This window comes from Oryctolagus cuniculus, chromosome 9, assembly GCF_964237555.1.
Source record: "Oryctolagus cuniculus chromosome 9, mOryCun1.1, whole genome shotgun sequence".
Taxonomy (NCBI): Eukaryota; Metazoa; Chordata; class Mammalia; order Lagomorpha; family Leporidae; genus Oryctolagus; species Oryctolagus cuniculus.
The window spans coordinates 9,854,068-9,876,014 of record NC_091440.1 but is presented as its reverse complement, the minus strand read 5'-3'; the positions used below and the strand labels follow the sequence as shown (position 1 = coordinate 9,876,014).

General features: G+C 43.4%; 2 protein-coding genes across 21 annotated transcripts in view; one reads left to right on the top strand and one right to left on the bottom strand.

The window, feature by feature from the left end:
- Positions 1-962: 962 nt before the first annotated feature.
- On the bottom strand, positions 963-13,393 carry POGLUT2 (protein O-glucosyltransferase 2). 7 transcript variants are annotated; one of them, XM_070048593.1, is made up of 13 exons: positions 12,987-13,339; positions 11,681-11,886; positions 10,458-10,660; positions 9,747-10,341; positions 9,488-9,617; positions 9,079-9,284; positions 8,818-8,895; positions 7,171-7,343; positions 6,811-7,048; positions 5,650-5,859; positions 4,888-4,977; positions 3,165-3,272; positions 963-1,195 (listed from the first exon to the last, which is right to left on the bottom strand). In XM_070048593.1, exons 5-13 carry the CDS (start codon positions 9,513-9,515, stop codon positions 1,178-1,180), a joined length of 1,149 nt encoding a protein of 382 aa, XP_069904694.1. In that variant the 5' UTR covers positions 9,516-9,617; positions 9,747-10,341; positions 10,458-10,660; positions 11,681-11,886; positions 12,987-13,339; the 3' UTR covers positions 963-1,177. The 7 variants fall into 7 exon arrangements, with proteins under 7 accessions (XP_069904694.1, XP_069904696.1, XP_069904692.1 ...); XM_070048595.1 differs by having other exon boundaries at positions 9,488-10,341; positions 12,206-13,327; XM_070048591.1 differs by having other exon boundaries at positions 9,488-10,341; positions 12,987-13,327.
- BIVM (basic, immunoglobulin-like variable motif containing) overlaps positions 12,872-21,947 on the top strand; it is a 50,096-nt gene continuing 41,020 nt past the window's right edge. For 4 of the 14 annotated variants that reach the window (XM_070048588.1, XM_070048585.1, XM_070048583.1 and 1 more), the window contains exons 1-3: positions 13,649-13,788; positions 17,360-17,439; positions 19,142-19,743. In XM_070048588.1, the coding sequence (XP_069904689.1) occupies positions 19,266-19,743 (478 nt within the window). In that variant the 5' untranslated portion in view covers positions 13,649-13,788; positions 17,360-17,439; positions 19,142-19,265. Of the gene's footprint in view, positions 12,962-13,487; positions 13,628-13,648; positions 13,810-17,359; positions 17,440-19,141; positions 19,744-21,947 lie in introns of those variants that run through there. The other 10 variants (XM_017343583.3, XM_017343581.3, XM_051850460.2 and 7 more) reach the window with 5 other exon arrangements.

The following is a 21,947-nucleotide window of genomic DNA, read 5'->3' as shown; positions in this document are numbered from 1 at the left end:
AATCCGATTAGATATTGTGACTGACCAGATATGGAAGACAGAGGCTTTTTGTTAAACTGATTTAGCACAGTTCTTGCTAAAATTAGATTACAGAAGGCAGTGAACAGATAGGCTTAGCAGAAAGTTCAGGAGCCTGATGAATATTTGGTCAAGCACAGAACCTGTTAGCAGTTACATGGTTGATGATTATTTTTAGGCTGCTGATGTTTATATTCTTATGTATGTAAATTTCACAATTTACAAATGTATGAAAGATTGTTTAGCTAGAAGATGGATGTAAGAGAAATCAGGTGAGAGATTTGTAGGACATTATATATGGTTTAGTGTTAGGATTTCTAATTCTTTTTAATTCTTTTATGTGCATTCATTTATTCACCCATTTAATATTTATTATCCTTTCTAGCTGCAGGCACCCTAATGGACTCTACGTAGTGGGTCCTAAAGGACTACCCAGTGGATTAGCATGATCTCTATGGTCAAGTTGCTTAAAATTGGATGGGGGAAAGGCAATGGAATGGGACAGGATGTAGTATGGTATGGTAAGTACAATGACACAAGCACACAGAAGGGGAGATTCCAAGGAGGTGTTGTGGATTCCTAAAATGAGTATTGAGAATGTCCAAAACTGATACAGGAGAAGGTCATGGCTTCCAGATCAATGGACAAGTGTGTAACAGGAGAGTAAGACACTAACGTTGACAGAACTGTGAGGGGACTGGTTTCGCTAGATCACAGGCTACACGTTAGGAAAGGGTGAAAGACTTGACTACAGACGCAGGCAGAGGCCATATTATGACAGGCCTTGCATGAAGTATTCAAAATAACCGTGGCTTAAAGGAGCCGGAGGTTTACTTCTTTGTCATTTAACCAAGTTTGTGCTTCTGTAAATCAAAAACCCAGAGCCTCCCTCTTCCTACTACTCCATAGTCCAAACACAGCTAATAATTAGCATAACATAGGTCTTTAAAATAAAGGTGGTTTTATTACAAAATACTAAAAATGTGCTTTTAGTGATAGTCATAGGAATACAGCATAATAGGTAGAAATGTATCTTCATGATCCAAATAATTACACGGCAGATTTTACATTGTCTGTGCAATTAATACTTAAAAACATTCTTCTTTTCAGTTAAGAAGTCTTCAGAGCACCATTACTTGAATGGAAGGTATTTTGCAAATCAGAGTTCATCTTTGGTCTGTAATCAAGAAGCAAAATTAGAGCCATCAAGTTGTACCTGAGTCAAGAAAACCTACATTTACTCAATATTTTTCTTTAAAATGAGAGGATGGAAAAAGTCAAATCCTTGCTTGAGGTTTTTAGCGAGGACGACTATCTGGAAGTACTGGAACCACCAAAGGGTGAAATCACCTTATATCTCACAGGGCTACTGATGGGAAGCAAGCACCCATGGGTCTGTATTACAGTAAAGGCTTTGTGTCATCCACAGTATCAGTGAAAGGCTAGAGTAGATAAGGAGCAAGATATAAACAAGATATAAACATTGTGTCCTTAACTTCTAGAAATCAATGGAAGATACTGATTTGGTACCTACTCTAAATCACTCAGATAATGATAAATATTAGGGGCAGGCAGTGTGGTACAGTGGTTAAGCCACCACTTGGGATACTCACATTCCATACTGAAGTGTCTGGATGGAGTCTGGACTTCTCTGCTGCTGATCAGCTTCCTGCCTGGGAGGCAGCAGATAACGGCCCAAGTACTTGGGTTTCTGCCACCCACGTAGGGGACCCAGATAGAGCTACTGCCTCCTGCCTTCTGCCTGGTCCAGCCCTGGCTATTGTGGGCATTTGTGGAGTGAATAAGTTGATGACAGATCTCTCTTTGTGCCACTCTACCTTTCAAATCAATAAATAAGTCTTAAGAAACAAACCAAAAAATTAAATAAGAATGCAGAAGGGAAGCGGCTCAGTCTCACTTGGAGCCAAGATGAGAAGTGTTCTCATACCAAATCACAAATGTGGCAAGGGGGGGGGGGATACCTTGTGATTTGTCAATTCCTGTTTTGTCATTGGCTGTAACTGATTTTATGGCCTTCCAGCACCAACAGGGGTTAGCACTGATGATCCACTACTTCGAGGGCCAACGAATTAGTGGTAAATCAGTTCTCAAGAAGCAACAGCCAAAATTAGTACGTGCTGATTGAAATGATGTAAATATGTCCAGTGGCTGAGTTCAAGCTACCAAAAACTTAACCAGTGTGGAAAATACCTTACTATGAACTCACATGAGTTGGTTCTGTTACCTCACTGGAGCCAATGGTCACCTTAATCCTTTTAAACCTTCTTGGTAAGTACATATAATAGAAGCCAAATCTGTCATCTCATCTTTGGTTATAGTAACACAAATATGTGTTTTTCCATTCAAATACACGATGATGTTGCTTAAAATAATGTTGTCAGCATATTTTACTACTACACACACACATACACACACACACACACACACCACACATACACCCTAAGGTTCAATTTAAACACCTACAATTAGAACAATACTGCTTGGCCACTCAAGATTTTCCTATACAAACATACACACAGTGTGATAAGTTGCTATAATCTAGCTAGATTATTTTTAAGTAAATTGTTCTTTGGGCTCAGTTTTGTTAACAGTAAAATGAAGGCATTTACTGGACAACGTATGGTCCTTTTTCACCTTTTAAGTCCATAAGTGAGCCTGACTTTTAAAAATGCAACCATTATGCAGTGGTATCAAAATTTTGCGTTTAAGTGAATCACTGCATAACATGAGTAATCATCGGTATGTGTTTTTTTTTTTTTTTTTCCTCTCTAAGTTGGGATGAAGAACTTCACCAAATCTTCCTACAGGGAGGTGAAGCCTCAGTGATGAATGGAAAACATATTTCAGACTATGAGCATCTATTCAAAGGCCAGGCAATCTGAAGTCTCACCTTACAAAAGGCTTCCCTCCATCTGCCAGGGAGCCGCCATGTCTCTTCCCTGAACTGCACTGTAGTACCCTTTCTTGGGCCCTGTCACTTCTGTCTCTCTGACAGAATGCATTTCTTGGGGGCTTCAGGAGGGCGTCGAGTATCTGTTGCTTGACTGAACAACCCAGGGAATGAATGCACACGTGGATTCATCCTAGTTCCTGCGTGGACACTGGGAAAGGCCAGTTCTGCTTACCCTGTGCCTATGGCATGTGCAAGGAAAGAGGTCGTCCTCGGTCTGTGGCTCCACCCTCTTCATGCCCTCTCGGATCTGGGGCTCACTCACGAGTAAGTTGGCATATTCCTGTGAGCAATAATACAGAAACATTCCTTGCACAAAACTTTTGGTACATTCACCAAAGTAGACATTCTGGAATTTCTGAGTCCAAGATCTACTTAACTCATAGTAACACACTGTGATATGCAAAGTCCTCCATCCTCCCTTTACACATCCAGCTGAGCTTCTGAGAAGTGGCTGTCTTTTGAACACTGGCTGCCAGTTCAACAGATCTCTCCTTATTCTATCCTGAGTTTATATAATGTCTGGATTTTTTTAACAGCCCTGCCATATAGTGAAAATAATTTTGCACATATTCTTCCCTAGACTGAGAATCTGAGGACAGAGATCACTTCTGCTTTTCCTGCTATAGCTTAAACAAACCTCAGTGGGCATCTTCATTTATGGGCTGAGCATTCATAACCTGAAAACCCAAACCCAAAGCCTTTGAAATCTAAAACTTCTGCAACATCAATATGGCAGCAAAAATTTTTGGATTTTGGAGCATTTCAGATTTTGGATTTCAGATTTTTTCTTTGGATTAGCGATATTCGACTGGTAAAGTCTATGCAAATATTTCCAAATCCACAAAACTCTAAACTCTGAAACTCTTCTGGTCCTGTGCATGTCTGATAAGGAATACTCAACCTGTATTATGTTCTTACTCTGGCTTAGGCATTGGGCCAAGTACTTACGCTAAGTACTAGCTAAATTAATGTGTAAGTCTTTAGAAATTCAAATAGTAAATCCCCCCAGTTCATTCACTTTATACAGCTCATTCTCTGCATTCCTTCTTCATTTTCCAGGAAAGGTTACAGAATTGGGAGGGGCCAGTAGGAATCAGAAATACAACAAATTTGTTTTGTTAGCAAAGTCTAAGACATGGGATACAAAATCTGTAATTCTGAGATAAAAATCTTTATCTAGGTTAGTGCTATTATTAGAAGATAACTTGTTTATTATTGCAGTTTTAAAAGCGTATTTTAAATAGTCAAATATGCTTTGAGGATAGTCACTAATGTTTAGATCCATGAAATAATTTCTACGAGAAATCATGGCCCATCTGAGTCAGGACAAGAGCTCCCAATATACCCTGCACTTTTTAGATGAAGAAATAATAAGGTAGCAACAATATAATACAAAGAGAAAACAGGAATCCATGCACACTAACTCTGTAGGGTCAGAGAACAATTTCTGAATCATATACCATTAAGTTATAATATGAATACTTGTCATTTGATGTTCAAACATTTTCTATTAATCTTTGGTTTTCAATTATTTTGTATTACCACATAATGAGGGGACATAAAGAAGTTCATGGAAACAAATGTTATTAAAGGTTGTTTGAAATTCATGAACATATATTTTTAATAATATGCATTTCCATGAACTTATTGCAGACCCATCATGTTTGTCTCTGATTTTCTGAGTTTTATTTATTTCTTTGGAAGACAGAGAGAAATGGGAGGAGAAGGACGTGGAGGAAGATGAGAAGAAAAGAGCTTGCCTATTCTGACATTTATCCAGAGAGGTACCTATATCTCCTTACATTAATTACTTTTAGAAACTGTTCAGTGAACTAGTATTTGTTCCTAATATACCAATGACAAGTTATTTGACCATTTTCATGAAAAACACTGACCTGGAAAAGTTTGAAATAATAACAGAATATGTCATCACCCATGAGATTATTTCTTGCAAATTCTTGTCCTGCTTTTGCTATCTTCTTTGCCTATGGGAACAACGATAATAAAAATCCTTTAATGGAACATATCTTTTACCATGCAAAGGAAAGTTGAGCTGCTGAGTCTACATACAGTGAAACAATCGCAGGAAACATATTTTTGGAGGTAGTCTTACACAGTAAAAGCAACATTTAAGGGAGTATGTTTGTTCAAGTCAAAGGGAAAATTTTGACTTTCAAGTTTGAGAAGTTATATTGGACTTCCTAGAATTAAGTGTCTTGTGGACAGAGAATTCCTTTATCAAGAGATTTAGCAGGGACTTTGTAAACTAAATGCAAGATGAAGCTATATTACAGCACTGTTTTTGCAATGTTCAGCAGAAAATTAGCTTGAAGCTTATTCATTTTAATGCTGCTGCCAGAATGGCTCTCTAAATCTCCACATTGCTACTAGAGGCTTAGAGAAACCTTACCGAAGAGAAACCATAATCAGGGTCAAGGCTTAGCTTTTGCTTCACACATGGACAGGACAACCAATCCAACTGCGATGCCTGCTGTTTTCACCCCAAAGGAGCTGTGTTATCTATTGGCAGGAGCTTCCCTTTTCAGGTCAAAGTCTATCCCTCAGCACCCTGAACACTCTCCAGGCATAAGACATTTCCAGTGGACCCATGACATTGGGGTGCAAGTGGAATTAAGCCCCTAGGAGACTGGCCTTACCTCTTCATCGTGATCTTTGGCCCACTGAAGTTTTTCAAGCAGATCACTCAGATTGCTTTTGACTGGAATGTAGTGTTTCCAGGGCTGCAATTCATTGTAGAAGTGTTCATAGTAGATGGAGTCCTGCTTCAGCACAACACTGTCACCAACCAGCAGATATGGCAGGCGATAGGCTGCCACAGTGCCATCGATGTTTATCTGATACTTGTGCTGCAAAATAACAGCAGAGCACGCGAACTTCCATCAAATTCCCTTTTCCCACTTTTTTTTTTCCTCCAACCCTTTCCATACATAAACCCTCACACTGTCAGCTACAAATTAGTGACATTTTGTCCTCTGTCTTCATTACTTAGTAAGTGGTTTATAATACATGCTTTTATATAAATGCTTATTTTGATGTGCTCCTAAATTTCAGAAAGGGGGCAAAGAAAAATCTAAGATTGAAGTAGCCAACAAAACAATAAAACAGTTGTCTAAAGGTTATAATATAAGACAAGATAGATCTATTTGTAATTTTGTAATTATTCTACCACTTTACTGACAGCATATGTGCACTTAACAATGATGGCACATGCAGTGTCATGTTAACTGTACATCTCTGCAAGGTTTTATCTGGGGGCAGGTGTTTTGTGGCACACTAAGTTACGCCTCTGCTGGGGATGCCTATATTCCATATTGCAGTGGCTGGCTCAAGTCTTGGGTAGTCTATGCTTCTAACCTAGCTTCCTGCTAATGCACCTGGGAGGCAGTGAATGATGGCTCAGTACTTGAGTAGCTGCCACCACATGGGAGACCCAGAGGGACTTCCTTTCTTCCAGCTTTGGCCTGGCTCAGCCTCAGCTGTTGAGGGCACTGGAGGCGTAAACCAGTGGATGGACGACCTCCCTCTCTCGCTGTCTCTCCCACTCTGTCGTTCTGCCTTTCAAAAAAATGATATATATATCTGGATCTCTCATGTGGGTGGTAGGGACCCAGATACTTAAGCTATTACTTACTGTCCCCAGTGACGCACATTAGCAAGAAGCTGGAAGAGAAGAGGAGGCGGATTGAACCCAGGCATTCTAATATGGAAAGTGGACAACCCAAGTGGAGTTGGTCCCTCCCTCCAAAGCATGATTCACACATGCACTGGCAAAACAGAAATGGTTGGTCATTTCTCACCTTGAAGAAATCAAAGAATGAAATGTGCTTCACGATGGGACCATACAGGCTTTCATCGTGTTTAAAGAAGAAGAAGTTGGTGAAGGCAGCATCGATGAGATCTGGGTGTTTTCTACTGAGTTTGACCAGCTCCAGCCTCTCTCTGCGGCTGTCTCGACCTCTCCAGACGGCGGTGGAGTTTTTACTTTCCCAGGGGGGACCTGTGTTTGCTTGCACAGACATCATATCCAAACTCACTCTAGAAAGGTAAGACAGTGCAAGAGAATTTCTTCCCAAGTGGTCACATCACAAAGGTCACTGAAAAATAATTCACAAAAGAAAGAAAATTCAGGCTCTGGGTCACCCTGACCCATTTCTCACCGGCCCATGGTTTCTAGGACAGAGTCAGTCAAATCGTAGGTCGGCATCACAATATCCTTAGAATCCATGGAGCCACACCAGGAAAAGATCGGATGGATGTTTGAATTGGACTTCTGTTTTTCCAAAGGCCAGTCTCCCAAATTAACAAAAAACTCCACATCCGGCATCTTCACCTAGGAAGAAGAAAACAGTGTGTTCATATTTTTTACATTGGATAATTCTCACATTCATCAATTAAAATTAGAAATTGCACCAAATGAGGGGGCCAACCTTACAAGCTTCAGGCAGCAATAATTACCATGATTTGAATAATGAGTAACTTTGCAGATATGGTGATATTTATAAGCATTCCAGGTTTCCTTTCTATGGTATCCAAACTGGACAACAGCGTTTACCACAAAAGGGATGAGATGGCAAAGGTGATCTCTGTTCTCAGACTACCCAGAGACCCGATGATTAAAGAGGGAAAGAGAAACACTGGGAAGGAATTTTAAAAACCAGGTCAGCATAGTAACCTCTACACTGTTTCTTCTGATAAATAGCGCAGGCATGTTCAAAGAACCTGCTTCATTTAGCCATGGTACATGCTCAGAGTGCTTGTAAAACAAGAGATGCACATATTTTCAGACAGACAAGGGCTTGCTGCTCAGTTTGAGAAATTGGGAGTCCTGAAGAATATTTTTAATTTTCATGGATTGACACAGATGAGCAAGAAAAATCTGCTAGTACTCTAATGTGTTAGCTCAAAGGAAGCTTAATACTGATGCTATGTAATCATCACATTCAGAATTAAGTGACTACAAATGTTTTACAATCTAGAAAAGAAAAACACTAAGGTTTTCCATGAGTAATTCAATCAACCACGCACAAAGATTAATAAAGAAATCCTATCATAGGCTATAAATAAATGTACAATTGGTAAAAATATGAGTGTGATTTTTCATATCAGCCATTTTTATATCACTGTCTGCATTTTCTATTAGGATCCTATACACAGTATGTCAAGCATCAGAATTCAGTATCAGGTAAATTTTCTTTGGCATCAAATAGGGTGAGTAGGAAAGTAATTTTATTATATGGCATTTTCCTTCCTCTATATGGTATTGTTATGTGGTTGAATTGTGTCCCAGAAAAAGATATGCTTAAGTCCGAAACTCCAGTATCTCAGAGTGACCTTATTTGGAAATCACGTCCTTGAGGTGTTGTTAGCTAACGGATGTCAAACTGGAGGAAGGAGAGGAGGGACTCAGACATGCAGGGAGAAAGCCATGCGATGTCACAGGCAGAGGCCAGAGAGATGCAGCTGCAAGCCAGGAGCACCATAAACCACGGCCGTCACCACAGGCTAGGGGCTGGCAGGAAGAATGTCAGCCAGGTCTCCACGGGAGTGTGACCCTGCTGACATCTTGATTTTGACTTCTGGCTTCCAGAACTGTGCGGACACACACTGCCGTGGTTATGGCCCACCCAGTTCATGGTGCTTTGTTGTACCAGTCTTTGGAAACTAATACAGGCATCCTACATTACTTCAGAATCATATTATAAAAGCTAAGACTAGAACAGCCATGATGTTTTTATTTTGAAAAATTACACTGTTAAACTCAGGCTGAAATTATCTATCGCATCTAAGATAAAATACAGATTTACCTTTCTAGTTAGAGAAAGCAGTATGGCATCCATGAAAATTCTGAAACCTACATGTTCACCATGAGTCTTGATGTAAACCTAAAAGAGAATTGAACACTTACTACGTTAGTCAAAAAGCACTGGCAGACTTCACGAAGGAAAAGCTTGTCACAATGATCCTTATAAAAATGAGTTTAATGAAAGTATTTGCTAATTGTAGCCAACCGGAAAAACAAATTCAGCAAAGCACTAAGACCAGGCCACTTCAATCTTCTGTTGTACCTTATTATCCTTTAAGGTGTAGTGACACAAGCTCTGCCTCTGACCGAATCTTTTTGGGATTTCTGCTGCAATCTTCTCTGGGTCTACAGCAGGAAAATGTGCCAGATCTTTCTGGATCTGAGGTATGGTTGCTGGGCAGTTCATCTCCCGTAGCCAGGCTGCACTGTCTTCCAGGGGACAGTCGCAGTTCTCATGGTAAACCGGTCCTATATATACAAACAAAAAAGTAAGAATTCTTACACAGTGAGAATTTCACTCAGAGGCTGGTGCTGTGCTACACTGAGTTAAACCGCCCGAAACACTGGCATCCCATTACGGGAGTGCTGGTTTGAGTCCTGGATGTTCCGCTTCTGATCCAGTTTCCTCCCAATGTGACTGGGAAGGCAGCAGATGACCCAAGTATACCCACCATGTGGGAGATCTGGATGGAGAACCATGCTCCTGGCGTTGGCCTGGTGTGGTCCAACCCTGGCTGTGGCTGCCACTGGAGGAGTGAACCAGTGAACTGGAGATCTCTGTCTTTCCCTCTGTTACTGTGCCTTTCAAATATATATATAATTTTTTTTAAATTGTCACTCATCAGTTTATTAACAAATATTCATATGGCTTGTGAATTCTGCCTAGATAAGAAGGGTACTGTAGTTGAAAAAATATTTCAAAGGGAGTACCTTTTTTTACATTGGAGCATAGCAAGTAACTTGGCATTCTATTCTGATAAGTCTTCACATGAACCCTTGTGTGATATTTCCATAATTAGGTGTATTTGTATGAGTTCAAAGAAAAGTCAATGGATACTAATTTATGCTCTACAGTGGATACTACAGCACATGATCTTAATGTTTTGTATACTTAAGAATAAACAAATATTGGTAGAAGAGTTTCAGAGAAATACACCTATTTTAATGAAAGACAAAAGGGATAGGATTATTATTTCAATGGCACATAATAAAAACATGTTCTCAAAATGTCTAAGGTACTTTTCTCAATGGTTAAATCATCATCAATAACAACAAAAGTAAGCACACAAAAATGAACTATTACTATGCTTTTTAAAAAAAGTATAAAACATTTACTTATCTATTTTGTGTGGGAGAGGGAGAGAGAGGAAGCATGAGCTCTGCCATCTGCTGGTTCACTCCTCAAATGCCTGCGATGGTTAGAGCTGGGTCAGGGCTGAAGCCTGGATCCTGGAATCCAATCCAAGTCTCCCTTGAGAGTGGCAGGAACCCAACCACTGAGCCATCACCTGCTGCCTCCTGGGGTCTGCATCAGCAGGAACCTGGAGTCAGGTGCCAGAGCTGGGTACTGAACCCAGGCACTCTGATACATGGTACATGTGTGTCTTAACCAGTAGGCTAAACATCCTTCCCAGTATGTACCTTTTTGTACTTTATTTTCATTCATTTGAGAGAGAGATAGGTTATGGGAGAGAGAGAGAGAGAGAGAGAGAGAGAGAGAGAGAGAGAATCTTCCATCTGCTGGTTCATTCACCAAATGCCTGCAACAGCCAGGACTGGGTCAGGCCTAAGCCAGCTGCCAGGAACCATCACCTGCTGACTCCCAGCATGGACATTAGCAGGACCTGCCGTACAAGCACAGCAGGAACTCAAATCCAGCACTCCAGCTTTGAAACTGCACCACCAAACATCGGCCCTACACTATACATTTTTTTTAAACAAATGATAAATAAGTAAAGGCTCAAAAGAGTCCATTTCCTTATTATTATAATGAATTAATTGAACATCTGTGTAGAAGCAATGCTAACATAATTAGCAGCTTTGAACTGAGATTTTCATTGGCATTCCTTTCTGTAATTATTGGGATTCCCTTCTGACCCAGGCAGTAGGAGACAATGCAAGAATCTTTGTAAAGTTTAACAGATTATCTTGCATCATGTGCTCCTGGTGAAACGTGGAAAAGGAGTCCAGACACCTTTAAAACTTGCTACCTTTCTTTCTTGGGGTGGGAGGAAGCACAATTCCTACTGTTGTAGATAGACTGCATCCCACTGTTTGGGGCCCCCTCTCCAATCAGAGATAAGGAGATGATTTTAGACCCTCATTCTACATAAGAAACCATTAGAGAATTTCTCTGGAAAAATGAACAAAGTAAAAAAACAGTCAACAACTCCCCCGCCCCCTAGCCACTTCCCTAGCTTCCAGCCATCTCTTCCTGAAGTGAGGCTGCCAAATTTCAGTAACACTAAGCTGTCAAAATGACTCAATACATAGCTTGATTATTCTTGCTGATGTTGCATCCCCAGGGAGTGAATTCTGTATAAACATAAGGAGTCTTCCACAGTTTGTACAAAATGGTGGATCATGAAAACATTTGGATATAATTTTTGCACCAAAATACACATCTTTCAATTCCAGTTTCCCAGAACCTTTCTGAGGGACACTCATATATTCCTTGTTCTTTAGTGAATTATTATAATTTCTGTTCAAATTTGTCTCTTTTTCACTAGAACTCCTATTTGGTTTTCAAGAAGGAAACACCTCTTTTTTCTTTCAGTGAAAAACAGTGAAGTTGTTTTTGCTGAGAGAATAATATATATCATCTTATTCAAATACAGCTGTTATAAAATTATGTTCCCAATTACCTTTTAAGATATATGGAGATTGCGCCACATGTTGACCTTGGAATTTAACTTCGATCTTCAGATTCCTGTAGCTTGCGTACATCCTGTATCTCACTATGAAGGACCCATCCTTCCTGTCTAACACCTGGACTCCAACTCGCGTGAACTGCTCATCCGGTGCTGAGATTTTCACCTGGAACACCTTTTCACCCGGAGAATAGGTAAAGCTGTGATGGGAAAAGCAACAAAATACGATTGTCAGCACGCTCTTCAGTCTGTAAACCTCTGCTCTCCTCCACACTCTCCCGCTAACATACACTAGCTGGCGCTCCCAGGCTTGTAGCTCCAGAATGAATATGATGAATCGAGATGCTACAGTTTCACTACACAATCGTAAGGGAATACTTTCAGAAAACTAATCTCTGTAAGCATGACCCATGCTGATGTAGTCTCTAGATAAAAGCATTCTCATTAAATTCCTATTTATCTCATGCCCACCACATCTGGAAATCTCTAATCACATGGTGCTTCCGAAGACGATCTTACTTTGAAAAATCTCCCTTAATGATTCTTCAAGATGACAGTATAAGTCATGCTCTGTCAGGGGCAAAAACAAAGGCGGAAATGCTTCTAGCACCGTGGTGACAATGTGTCAAAACACTTTCCCAGTGCTCATGCTCTTTAAGAGGGCATTTCGTTTTTCCAACACGTTGTACAACAAAATCTTCTTTTCTTCGCTTTGGAAAACATTTCATTCCCAAGAGGTTTTCCCTATAAAGTATCCATGGTCAGCATCCACCAATCATGGCAATCATTTCAGAAGCCGGTGAAGTATATAAGTAAGTTTAGGTACAATCAATGCATTGAACTCGTTAGGATGGGATACGTGTGTGGTGCAATCACACAGGAGACAGATGCTTTCCTTCCAAGTTTTAAACAGAAGTTCCTTTTGTGGATGTCCACCTGAAAACTGAGGGACACGTGAAACCGACCAAGTCTCTAACTCCCGGCCTTAAACTCCTTATAACGGAACAGCAGCTGGAAAGGGTAATTCCAGCCAACTGGAGGGGCTTTGTCTTGCCTTGAGAATGCGCGAGCCCCGCTAAAATGGCTAGGAGAAGAGCTGATTATATACGGCGGCACACTGCATACGAACGACTGTTAGAATCCGTAGTCGACCGGGACCGGCAGACCAGCTGTGCGCAGCGGCCGAAGGTACCGGAACGCACACTGCGGAGCGGGAAGGAGCACTTGGGCAGACAAAACGCGATGGGAGAGTCGGTCTCCACCGCAATCCGAAAGGTTAGGGGGCCGCGTCTCTACTTACGGGTTCCCTGACGCGTCCACCGCCTGGATATAGAAATAGCGGGCGGGAAGAACGACCTGTGCGTTTAGCCCGGGCCCCCATACTCGGCTCTGGTCCGGGCTCAGTCGCCTCTCTCCGCCGCTCTCGGCCAGCGCGGGCACCGTCCCCAGAAAGCAGCAGTGAAGCAGCAAAATGCTAAACATTTACAAGACGGACTCTCGGGGAAGATCCACGGGTAAATGACGCGCGAGTCAGGGCCGCAGCGCCCGCGTGGCCAGGGGAGGACGCCCGTCGCTCGGCCGAGCACCGCGCGGCTCCACTTCCCCGGGACGAGGGCGACAGGCTGGGGCCGCGGCCGCCCCGGAGCCCCGCTCGGGGGCGAAGCCGTGTCGGGTTGCAGCCAGGGCACCACGCGCGGCGATTGGCCCGCGCGTCGGGCCGGGCTGAGCGAGGCCTGCGCCGAGTGGGTGGCGCCGTGCGTCCGCGCCGCGCCTGCGCTCCCTGGGATGTGTAGTTTTCCGTGGGTTGACTTTTCGGCCCCCGCGTGCGGGGAACAGAGAGGCATCCCGCGGATGCTCCGTGGAGGGGCGCGCGGCCCTGCAGGCTCCGCTGCGCTGCGGGGTCTTTTTAGTCGCCGCGTCCTCCGCACGCGCCGAGGGCAGGTATAAAACGCGAGCCGAGGCAGGTGTCGCCCATGCTGCCCGACCACCCGTCGCCGGGCACCGCAGACCAAGGCGCGGACCCCGCGCGCTCCCATGGGACCAGCGACGCCAGCCCCAGGGCAGCCGGAGGCGCGGGCGACGCGCTGGAAGCCGTGAGCCAGGTCCGGAGCCGCAGGCCCGAGGTACCCGGGGCGGGCGCACGGCCGGGCCCGCTGCCCTTGGTGCTTTGGACGCAGCTGCCGCCTTTCTGAGGCCTGTCTGCGTCCTAGTGGAAGCCACTGCCTCGGTGCCCATCTTCCTGGGGCGCAAGGCGGTAGAGGAGCACCAGGCGGAGAGGGGCGAGTGCCTTCGCGAACAAAGCTCGGCTTGGAAGTGCCCAGGGGACACCCACGGCCCCGTCTCCACGCCACGTGCGGCGGGGCCTGGGAGTCTAGCAGCATCGAGCGGTCTCCCCTGTGCGCCCGGGGCCACCGCTCCCCGTGCCCCACCGGCCGCGGGGAGCCTCCGGCGCTCCGCCTCGCGGCGACCCCAGTCTTCCGGCCGGGAGCCGTGGAGGAGAGCCCAGGGGCGCCTGCGACCCTCGGCCCGCGCGGGGGACTGGGGACGCCTGGCCCTGGCGAGGTCCGCGGGGCGCTCGGGCGGGGAGGCCCACGGCCTTGGGGGCGCAACCGGGCGCCGCCCCCGCACACACGCACTCTGCAGGGCGGGCAGCGGCCTGCGCGACTGTCGCCCCCGCCTCCGCCTCGGCGACCACCTAGCCTGGCCGCGGAGCGGGCGCTGGGACCTCGGCCGGCCTCCCCCGGAGCCTGGGCCGGAGGCGGGCGTCGCGTCCCGGTATCCTTTCCTAAGCCGGCGGCCTCTGCCCTGGGGAGAAGCAGGGCAGGGGGCCTGGCGGGCGTCGGGGAGGGAGGGAGGCCCGGCTGGACTCTGCTTTCGCCCCTAGGCCCGTAGTGTGCCCTTAGTAAGTCACAGAGCACAGGTCCCATTTGTCATCTGTGGAAGGCTTTGCTGGGGACTTCCGAAGATGTTTAGTTCTCCGAAGAACTCCATACTAAAGAATGCAGGCTTCCAGTAGAGATAATGTGCTAAGGACAGGATCTGGGCGGTGAATACTGGTTTTGCTTATTTTGCAGGACGGTTTGTTGCTGTGGCTTTCAAAAATCGCTGCTTCCACGAGGCCTTTAAAAATTGCATTTTCTGAAAATTGGCTTTGCCGATAATTAATACTTTTGTTACTTGCAATGTGGCTTTATGAATAAACCATTCGGTTAGGCTGGCACTTGTTCTTATGAGTGACTCTGTACAGCAGTGCCTCACTTATATGGATAAGGGGGCTCTCAGTCGATCAGAATGAGGGTTTACCGTAATGCTTGGCGCCATGTAATCGCTATAAAAGTGTTTGTTGACTGAGGCGCTCACAAATGGGGATTCTGTAGTCAGCAGGGCTGATGTGGATCACAGACGTGGAAGTTACACCGTGGTGAGACCTGTGCAAGAAAGATACCAAGTGCGTACAGGGTACTTGGCATAGTTTGGAGGGTGAAATGAGCTTCCTCTAGAAAGTGCTAGTTGAGCAGACATTGGAAAGATGAATGGGAATTAACTAAGGGGAGGAGGGTGGGTGGGAGGCACTGCATGCAGAGAACCAACAAGTAGTCAGCGTGGAAGGAGGAAGAGGGAGTGGGAAGAGGCGGCTGAGCCCTGGGCCTTTTGTTCCAAGAGCAGACGCTTTCAGGCCGGGAGGTGCTGTGCTCATATGTATGTAGTGAACTTTTTCTAGTACCCATGCACAGGTCAGATAGGAGATGTCAGCCTGTGGGCATGGAACTGGGAACGGGTTCTAGAGACAAAAGGGAATCCAAGATGGGAAAAACCATGACGGCTGCAGACTGCAGAGTGGAGGGAGGAACCATGGTCTATCGCTAGTATTTCCTGAGGCTCTCATTACAACGTAATTGGCGTCGGTGATGGCTCTGTAATGACCTGTGCTCAGTTCACTTTAGGAAAACTGGGATCTGAGGAAGGCACGGCGGGCCCAGTGGTAGAAGCCCCCTAGGTGCACAGACTGCAGACATGAACCAGATGATACAAGGGACAATGGACACTAACATTATGGGGGTCATCATGGGTTTTGGATCCGTCATATTCTGGATAATGTTTTTACGCTTGATATTTTTTTCCCTGCAATGACTTGCTTATGTAATAAGATCTATAAATACTACACAAATTTTCAAAGAGAAATTTACATAAACTGAGTCAAAAGCATATTTTGATACTCCTGATTTTTAGTGTCAATCAAGATAAAATCTGTCCTTTTTTTGATCTTTGCTTTGTTTTGCTAAAATGGAGCAAAGAGGTCCTTTTTGTTGAGTGACCATATTTAAAAAGCAAACAGACCCAAAGCACAAACAAAACCAGTCACATATTTTTTCCATTAATGAAATGTGATATGAGGAGTATTCAAAAAGTTCAATATGTTCAGGAAATGCCTATGATGAAAAAACCATGCACAGATTGCAAAAGTTTTTTGCACCAAAATAACCTTGTCTTGCAGTTCTGTTTTTCCATGAACATTCTGAAGTGCCCTGGCATGGCCTTTCGATTCCAGGAAGCTCAGCCCGAATTTATATGCTCACAGTGATTTCTCTGTGATGGTTTTGATCGGAATATTCTGTCTTTATTCTAAATGGGCATGTTTCATGAAGTCGCCTCATTGCTGCACAGAGAGCCAGTCCATAGGCAAAGCTCCATTCACCTTGAGGGAGGAAGCTAAGGCCAAGTGGAAGCCATGCTTCAGATTAGGACCATTTCCATCTCACCACCCCTCCTTCACCACCAGACCATGTCCAGTAATGCTCTACCGTACCGCACCTCCACACCACAAATACACACTGCCTCTGTCCAGCACGCTCGGTCTTAGAGAAAGGCCTGAGGATCCCAGATACGAAGTACAAAATGCTGTGCTAGGATGTCTGCTGAGAGTCAGAGAAACAATCCTCAAAGAAAAGTGGAGTTTGATCTTGTCAGGCCCTGAGCTTCCCCTTGTATCTCCACCACTGTCACCATCACACCAGGATGTGAGGAAGGGGCACAAAGCACAGATGCCTCTGGTCTAGGGATCCACTGCTCCCACTCCCAAGGTGTCTCTACCAGAAATACGGTGAATGTTTTCAAGCTGTAACCATCCTTGGGTGGTGATGCTTCTGCCAAACCCACCTTCTTGCAGTTATAAGCTTCATGAATCACTGAAAATCTACCTGGAGGTATGCACAGAGAGAGCTTTACTTCATGTAAGGAAACTGGAATCCTACCCAGCACCTGTGGAGTTCTGTTCCCTTCAGTTTCATGGAGGCCTTGCAGTGCCTTGACTAGTTCCTCCTCATGGATTAGGAGAATATAGGGGCTGTTAGTGAATCATCCGTTGTTCTTGTAGCCTTAGTCATAGGTTTTGTCATTCAGTATTTGTCAGGTAGATTTGATGTGTTCATTTTCTATAACCTGTGAAAGTTATTTTCATTTCTTTTGTAAAGTAAGCATTAACTGTTAGAAGTCAAACTGATGACCCAGCATGGCCTGAGAAACCACCAGGCTGTGTCCAGCCACCTATGTGGGGCTGTCTCCTGCATTACCAGGATGGTTTGATTCATTAAAGACTTTATTGGTTTAAATAAATCTTCAGCTTCTTTAAGTGTCCTTGGATGTATTTAAACTTTTCTGTGCTTTCTTTTGCAGAGGAATCTGTTTCGACTTGAATTTTCCTGAGACTGATCAGAAGTTAGTGACTCCTGCTTTGGATCTATGTTTTTGTTCAGGTGAAGGCTCCTTTAAAAATAAAATGAAAATTCTGTTTTTTTGTTGTTATTGATTTAAATCTGACCACTATTCATCATGTAACTTTTGTTCCTATATGTAAAGACATTATCTTGCTAATACATTATTTTTATATAGCTTTACTGAGGCATAATTCATGTACCATAAAATTCATACATTAAAGTATGTAATTCAGTGATTTTTATTAGTTCACAAAGTTATAAATTTATCACCAATTATAGCATATTATATTACCATAACTGCAAAAATAAACTCCATCATTCCCAAGCTTCAATCCCTAGACATCTAGTAATCTGCCGTTTGTCTCTATAGATTTGCCCATTCTGAAATTTTATATAAATGAAATCAAATGCTGTCTGGTCCTTTTGTGACTGGCTTCTTTTACTTAGCTTTATGTTTCTAAGATCCATCCATATTCAGTACTTCACATCTTTATATTGCCAAGTAATATTTCCATTGTATGGTTACAACACACTTATTCATCCATTCTTCAATTGATGGCCATTTGGGTTGTTTTCACTTTGTGACTGCCATAAATAAAGGTGCTGTTAATATTGGTGTGGACATATGTTTTCGTTTTTCTTTCGTGTAGACCTAGCAGTGAAATTGCTGGACCATATGGTGACTTTGTGTGTGATTGATGGAGGACTCTTTACCAAAGTGAATGGATCTGTTACATTTCTTTCTTTTTTTTTTTCCCAAAGGATCCATCTTACAGAGTTTCTGTAATTTTAGGAGCCAGAAGACAACTGTGGCACTAGTTTCCCCTCACTCTTTGCTCTTTTATTCTTTAAAAATTTTTTTTTAAAGATCTTATTTATTTATTTGAGTTACAGACAGTGAGAGGGAGAGACGGAAAGAAAGATCTTCCATCTGCTGGTTTACTTTTTTTTTTTAGATTTATTTTATTTTTTTGAAAGAGTTAGAGAGAGAAGGAGAGGCAGAGAAAAAGAGGGAGAGGGAGAGAAAGAGAGAGATCTTCCATCTGCTGGTTCACTGCCCAAATGGCCGCAACAGCTGGAACTGGACCCATCCAAAGCCAAGAACCAGGAACTTCTTCTGGGTCTCCCAAACGGGTTCAGGGACCCAAGGACCTGGGCTATCCTCCACTGCCTTCCCAGGTCATAGCAGAGAGCTGAATTAAAAGTAGAGCAGCTGGGACTCGAACCAGTGCCCATATGGGATTCCGGCACTGCAGGCAGTGGCTTGACCCACTACACCACAGTGCCAGCCCCTGGATCTGTTACAGTTACTAGCAGTGCTTCAATGCTGATTTCTCTGCATCCCTGTCAACACTTGCCACTCTTTTGTTCAGTTATAGTCGTCCTAGTGGGTGTGAGGTTTTATCTCACTGTGATTTTGATGTGCATTTCCATGGTGGCCAGTATGTTGAGCATCTTTTCATGTGCTTTTTGGTGTTTCTGTATTGTCCTTGGGGAGGTAACTGTTAACATAGTTTACCTGTTTTTTAATTGGGCTATTTGTCTTTTTTGTTATTTGAGTGCATTGTTTACAAATTTTAAAATAATGAGATAGATGGCACATGGACTGTGACTGTAAGCATCTAGTAGTGTAAAGTCAGTATTCGATGAATGAAGGCAAATGGAGAATACTTGCTACATGTTTAGAGTTGTTTGTAGTGTCTAGTGGATTGTTGATCAAGCTTTCTCTTCCTTTTCTTAGGAGCTCGATTTTGCAGCTCTCAGGTTTTACTAGAATGCTGTAAACAACGCCTTCTGCTTCTTGACAAACAGTTTCGTCAGAGTTGCAACTTCTTCCCAGTAACAGAAACTTACAGTTGCATTCAATGCCTAACGTTGTAGAAACAGAAAGGTCAAATGATCCTGGAAATGGTGAGCACAGATCTGAGAGGAAGTCTCCTGAAGAGAATCTACAAGGTGCTGTAAAATCTTTCTGCACAAGTGCCTCAGGGGCACCCTTGGGTCCCAAAGGAGATGGTCACTATCCATGGAGTTGTCCAGTGACTCACACACGGGAAAAAATTTATGCCATCTGTTCAGATTATGCCTTTCTCAACCAGGCAACCTCAATCTATAAAACTCCAAATTCAACCCACTCATCTTGCCTTCCTGACAGTACCTCTTTATCTGCTGGAAATAATTCATCAAGATACATTGGCATCCCAACTAGCACTTCGGAAATAATCTATAATGAAGAAAACAGCCTGGAAAACTTATCCAATAGCTTGGGCAAGCTGCCTCTTGCGTGGGAAATTGATAAATCTGAGTTTGATGGAGTGACCACAAATTTGAAACATAAATCGGGTAAGAAAGGAGCCATGACATGTGTGTGTAAAAAAGAGAACAAATACTTTCCTTGTTTATCCTAACATTAAACATGTTTTCCTTTCATGATACTGAACAAGGACCAAAGCTATCACTTTGTCTGTCATTGTAGTTTAAAAAAAAAAAAAAGCAAACTAAGCAAAGCAAAAACCACAACCGTGGACACAGGGTATTTCATTAATGTGTTAGCACTGGAAGTGACAAGCTTAGAATGTTGTAAAATACAGGTATGGTAGACAAGTACATGGTAGCTTAGAAAAGATTGATGGGTTGACTGAAATAGCATACTACTACTTCATATGAATAAATTCATACTTCCTGTCTAAGCATCGAGTTTCTTTCTATATAACATTGTGGCTTTTATTATTCAAAATTTTTTGAGCACCTAGCAAGACCTACATGTGCCACTCAGTAGGTTGTGCACTGCACAGTGGAAGAGAGTGCCATTCACTTAGGGTGCAATGTACAACCTCCACAGTTGTGATGGGATGGTGCTGTGGAAGTTGCAAATGTTTTTCATGTGTCTCTCTCTTTTTAGTTATTTGAAAATCAGGGGGCTGGCACTAACGCCTGGTAGGCTAAGCCTCTACCTACAGCGCCGGCATCCGATATTGGTGTCATTTGTGTCCCAACTGCTCCTCTTCCAATCCAGCTCTCTGCTTATGGCCTAGGAGAGCAGACGAAGATGGCTCAAGTGCCTGGGCCCATGCACCCATGTGGTAGACCTGGAAAAAGCTCCTGGCTCCTGGCTTCAGATCAGCTCCTCTCTGGCCGTTGTGGCCATGTGGGGAGTGAACCAGCAGTTGGAAGGCCTTTCTCTGTGTCTCTCCCTCTCTCTGTCTGTAACTCTACCTCTCAAATAAGTTAAAAAAAAAAAGAAGAAGAAAAGAAAATCAGAGTTACAGAGAGTGGGAGAGACGGAGATATTCCATCTGCTGGTTCACTCCACAAATGGCCACAATATCCAGGGTTGAGCCAGGCTGAAGCCAGGAGCCAGGGGCTTAATCAAATACTCCCATGTGGGTAACAGGGACTCAAACACTTGGGCCATCTTCTGCTTTTCCCAAGCCATTAGCATGGAGCTGGATAGAAGTGGAGCAGCTGGGGCACAAACTGGCATCCATGTGGAATGCTGGCGCTGCGGGTGGCAGCTTTATTCACTACGCCACATCACTGCTCCCTTCCTGTCTCTTTTTAAGTCACAGTAATACATGTGAATTTTATGTGGTATGCACTTGTATCCCCATTTTATATGTGAAGAAATTGAGCTGTAGGATAAATCTCTAACCCAAAATTGCATAGCTGGTGAGGGGTAAAATAGGATTTGTATTTTAGTTCTAGATTTCTCTGATGATTTTATAAAATCTTCATACTTTTGCATGTTCATTTTCAAATAACTTGTTTCACAGAAAATTACGTAAATTTGTAATTCTTGAGAGCGTGAGATAGGTTTCATCTTATGTCTATATGAATCTGTAATTATTTTTGTAATGTCTCTCTCGGGTTTTTGCAGTTAGCACCTTGCAAGTCTCCTTGTGTTGGGAAGTTTTCTTGTTTATTGGAAGCTTTCAGAGGGATATTCTCGAGCTACAATTATGGAGTTAGCTTGTTTCCCATTAATTCATGACAAGTTTTAGGATGTCCGTTTGTCAAATTTGTGGGCATAAAGTTGTTTTTAATCTACTTTCTAATTATCTAATGTATTATTTATAACTTCTTTTTCATTCTTAATACTGATAACATGTTCTTTTTTTTCTTGATCAGTCCAAGTAGGTGATTATCAGGTTTGTTCATCTATGTTTCAAAAAGATTTTATTTATTTGTTTGAAAGTCAGAGTTAGAGAGAGGGAGAGACATACAGAGAGATCTTCCATCCTCTGTTTCACTCCCCAGATGGCTGCTATGGCCAGGACTGGGCCAGGCCAAAGCTAGGAGCCAGGAGCTTCTTCCAGGTCTCCCATGTGGGTGGCAGGGGCCCTAGTACTTGAGCCATCTTCCGCTGCTTTCCCAGGCCATTAGCAGAGAGCTGGATTGGAAATGGAGCAGCCGGGACACAAACCAGTGCCTAAATGGGATGCCAACATTGCAAGCAGTGACTTTACCTGCTATGGTACAATACCAGCCCCTGTTCATCTTTTCAAATAACCACCCTTCAATTTTCTTTATTTTCTCAACTGTTTGCT

Coding starts and splice junctions, on each gene's coding strand:
- POGLUT2 (XM_002713017.5), bottom strand. CDS start 13,168: ATGTTTAGCATTTTGCTGCTTCACTGCTGCTTTCTGGGGACGGTGCCC. Junction 8,896..9,078: donor ACACCTTAAAGGATAATAAG/GTACAACAGAAG, acceptor ATTCTCTTTTAG/GTTTACATCAAGACTCATGG. Junction 7,344..8,817: donor TGCTTTCTCTAACTAGAAAG/GTAAATCTGTAT, acceptor TCTTCTTCCTAG/GTGAAGATGCCGGATGTGGA.